The sequence below is a fragment of the Microtus ochrogaster genome, chromosome 8 (genome assembly GCF_000317375.1).
Source record: "Microtus ochrogaster isolate Prairie Vole_2 chromosome 8, MicOch1.0, whole genome shotgun sequence".
Classification (NCBI taxonomy): Eukaryota; Metazoa; Chordata; class Mammalia; order Rodentia; family Cricetidae; genus Microtus; species Microtus ochrogaster.
This window is the reverse complement of record NC_022015.1, coordinates 71,730,589-71,734,777: the sequence shown is the minus strand read 5'-3', so window position 1 is coordinate 71,734,777 and position 4,189 is coordinate 71,730,589. Positions and strand designations below refer to the sequence as shown.

General features: G+C 36.1%; 1 protein-coding gene across 4 annotated transcripts in view; it reads left to right on the top strand.

Annotated features, from left to right (window-relative positions):
- Chuk (conserved helix-loop-helix ubiquitous kinase) overlaps positions 1-4,189 on the top strand; it is a 38,528-nt gene that overhangs the window by 13,243 nt on the left and 21,096 nt on the right. For all 4 annotated transcript variants that reach the window (XR_003377291.1, XR_003377292.1, XM_005352330.3 and 1 more), the window contains exon 10: positions 3,428-3,622. Coding sequence is in view for 2 of the 4 variants with exons in the window: in XM_005352330.3 (XP_005352387.1) it covers positions 3,428-3,622 (195 nt within the window). In the remaining 2 variants the exon portion in view is untranslated. The remainder of the gene's footprint in view (positions 1-3,427; positions 3,623-4,189) is intronic.

Genomic DNA, 4,189 nt, shown 5'->3' with positions numbered 1-4,189 from the left:
CAGGCTAATGTCTGCTTGAACACATGCTATCCTTATACCCAGGCTAATGTCTGCTTGAACACATGCTATCCTTATACCCAGGCTAATGTCTGCTTTGCCAGTTTCCTCTCATATATTGATTAGTATATCTTCAATTTTTCCTTAGGTAGTTTCTGGCATACATTTAATCACTTAATATTCCCTATGTTCTCTAAATATTTCTTACTTTTTATTTTCAACTCTCTATTTAGATTGTCTTTCTCAATGCGCTGTTTGTTTTATTAATAGTTATATGCTGGCATTCAGTACTGAGAGGGCATGTATCAGTTCTCAGGACATATTTATTGATGTGAATGGGAGGTATAGTTAATTCTGTTACTGCCTAGAAACAATTCCATCTGCCATTCTTTCCTACTGATGGCACAGCAGAGCTTCTTAAACCTTTTACACTTTTTATCTGAGAAATTTTTTTTCTGACTAGAGAATAGAGGTTTACAGAATACATATGAACTCAGACATTTACTTATAAAGAATTTCAAAACAATTCTTTGATATGCATATATATAATTTTATCATTTATTAAAGACAAAAGAAAATTTGCATATTCACGAGATTGATATGCTTATTTCTTTTTACATAAAAAATCAAGTCTTGACTGAATATTTGATACGCTAGGAGAGCATCATCAGCAATTTCAAAGTTGACTGATACTTTGATTTTGTTACAGTCATTATGGGTCTTTACAGAAATATTCAGTACAAAGTGACAAAAGTATATTAATGATTATTGCAGACATTGAAAATTCTGTTCTAATCCTAAACCAAAATTCATTTAATAATTTTTCAAATGAAATTGAAACAACAAGTTAAAAAAAATAGAAACAGTCTGTAGTAAATACAATCTAAAGATACACTAATTTGATATTTACTTGCTGAGGGATAATGGTAGGAAATATTAAAAATTGTTGTTTTCTGTAATTAAACCATTATGTTTAAGAGCAGAAGATTATATGTACAGTAAAAGACGCTGCGGTCCATTGCATGTAGCCATCTGAGATCTCAGCTGAAATATTTCAGGAAGCATCATTGCCTTCATGTTCGGGGAGGGCAGGCGCAATGCAAATTGTGCATGTTATTATGTTCAGAAGCAAGGCTACAGTGAAGTCACCTACTGCTGGAGACTGCCAAGAATGCCTTGGAATGATTGATTAGATTTGGAATGATTGATTAGATTTTGAATTAACAGTTATGCATTCAGAAACCTTTTATGGTACCAAACTTTTCATGACCTGGACATTCAATTATGTACTCCTATATGGGGCATAAGGAACTGATTAAGAACTCATAAATGTGTAGAGACTAATCTTGACATGCCTTATTCAGTAGGATTTTGAGAGCATATTGATATGATTCTTAACTGACAGTGAAAACATCTGGCTCTTTTTTTTTTCCCAAATCATTTCTCTGTGTAGCCCTGGCTGTCCTGGAACTAAATGTAGACCAAGCTGACCTGAACTCAGACATTTGTCTGCTTTGCCTCCCAAGTGCTAGGATTACAGGCCTGTATCATCAATCCTGGCCTGATATTGGCTTCTTGATTTGGTTTTCTTACATTGTGTCAAAGAAAAATCATTTCTTGGTGTGTATGCAATGCAGGGCTTGGTAAGCCTCTTATTTCTATGTTGTCTCTAAAAATATTTGGTTGAATACAACCTATATACTCAACTTACAGTAGTCGTAGCATTACCCCTGCTTGTTAAAATAATTATTCACCTTATGTATTTTATTTTATGTGTATGAGCATTTTGCTCAGATGTTTGTGCAGCATTTGCATGGTGACTGGTGCTCATCACCTCCCTGCTCTGAAGGATTCTGAGTCTGTCTCATCTTATTTGTGACTCATAAACTTGCCATTTGCGGCACCACTGTCAGTGAATCTGAGCGGATATTTGCCTTCTCTTTATTTTTGAACAAATTGATATTTCTCAAAGCATCAATCTTGGGAGATTGTACAGAATAAGGAAACCAGAGTATTGTTGGTAGAATTTGGGAGGCTTTAAGCGTAATTTCCTAGGCTGGAACTAGGAGTGATTTTTGTAGAACTAGAGTTAATAGCAGAAAGAGAACAGTAGGGGAGATTTTTAGGTAGGGATACAATGAGCAAAACACAGAGGCGTAAACTATAAAAACACTTTGTTGTTATTGGACATTTTTCTAATGTATCTTTAAATATAATGTACCAGGAAGGCATGTTGTCCTATTTCATAGCAACAAAATAGTTGTTGAAATATTTTTCTTTAAGAAAACACTTTAGAGACTCTAATTAGGTAATTAGTTTCCCAACTATTATGAAAAAGCTTAAACATAAAAAATAATGACAAAATAGAAGTATTTCGTTATTCTTCAGTGCTGGAGAGATAGCTAGCTCAGCTGTTGAGAGTGTGTGCTGCTCTAGAGAGGAGCTAAGTTCAGTTCCCAGCATCCACACTGACAGTGCACAAACCACCTGGAACTCCGGGTGTATGGGATCTGAGTGCACCTGCACATGCTCACATTCTTAGGTAGTCTCCAACTGTACACACACACACACACACACACACACACACACACACACACACAGCTTTTTTTTCCAGTTGCCATTAATTATGCCAAAATTTCTCATCCATTCTTTTCACTGGAACTGTAAGTGAGCATGAGACTGCTTTTGTCTTTGGGCCCATTGGGCCCAGGCAGACTACAACCTTAGGGTTTGGTTGCTTTAGGAGAATAATAATGCTTTTGCCTCTTGAATGAGAAACCCATTGTTTTTTATCTGATGATTGTTTTTTGAGGCAACAAAAATCAAGGTAGTTAAGAGTTGAGATCCACACTCTACCATTATCAGCTGTACTGCTCAGAAGCCTGATTTCTCCTATTAAAAAGGAAATTAGAAAGTCTAAATATTGAGGTGCTGTGTGAAAGCTCTTTGCTCTGTCAGTGGCATTTATGAGGAACTTCATGAATGGGAGTGTTTCCTTCCAGGTCTGTAATCATGTTTCTTGAAATAAATTTTTTAAACTAAAATTTCTGTTTCTTGATTTTGTGCATCCTTAGAACTTTGAAATTTTATTTGATAAATATCTAGTTTCTGTCTGGGCATGGTGGCACACACCTTTTAATCCCAGCAGTGGGAGGCAGAGTCAGATGGATGGTCTACATAGTGAGTTTCAGGGCAGCCTGGGCTATGTAGAGAGACCCTTTCTTTTAAAAACCAAACCTTATATATTTAGAAGAACTCAAGCCTTGTAAAATGTCATTTTGTACTTCTAGACGGTTTTATGAGTTTGGAAGAGTGAGCTTTACTTAGTACAGAAATAATGTCTGTTGCTTAGATTCCCCCTTTAGTATCTTTCACAGAATTGTTTATGTAATAAATAGTCAATAAACATATTTTTTTCTTATTTATACAGATAGTGCACATACTAAATATGACTTCTGCGAAAATCGTTTCTTTTCTGTTGCCATGTGATGAAAGTTTCCATTCACTGCAGTCTCGTATTGAGCGTGAAACGGGAATCAATACCGCTTCCCAAGAGCTCCTGTCTGAGACAGGGATTTCTCTGGATCCTCGGAAACCAGCCTCTCAATGTGTTCTCGATGGAGTTGTAAGAGAGTTTGTGTATGGGGGGAGGGCTGTGGATCAGGGTCTTGCTATATAGCCCGTAATGGCCTCTAACTCACAGTCTTCCTGCCTAAGGGAACTGCAATCACAGGCCTGAACTACCTGCACTGGTTTTTGTTTTGTTTTTAGTTGACTAATATTTGTACTTCTTTATGGAGTGCTGTCTAGTGATTCAATACATGTGTACCCTATGTAATGATTAAACTAAAATAAGCACTTTCATCTCCTGACTGTTACCATGTCTGTATGTTGAAACTTGCAGACTCTTCCTTTACTTATGTTAAAATATATAGCTATTTTATATAGACTGTAGTTTCCCTGTTGTGCTGTAGAAACTGTGGCTAAAAGCTAGATGCATACACACACAGCTGGATGTAGTGATGCATACCTTTAAATCCCTGCATTTATGAACTTAAGGCCAGCCTGGTCTACATAGTGGATTCGAGGCCAGCCAGAGCTATGTAGAGAGCCTGTCTCAAAAAAAGTTTCTTATTATAACTTTTGGTTTCTTTCCTTTTTTTTTTTTGGTTTTTTTTTTTTTTTTTTTTTT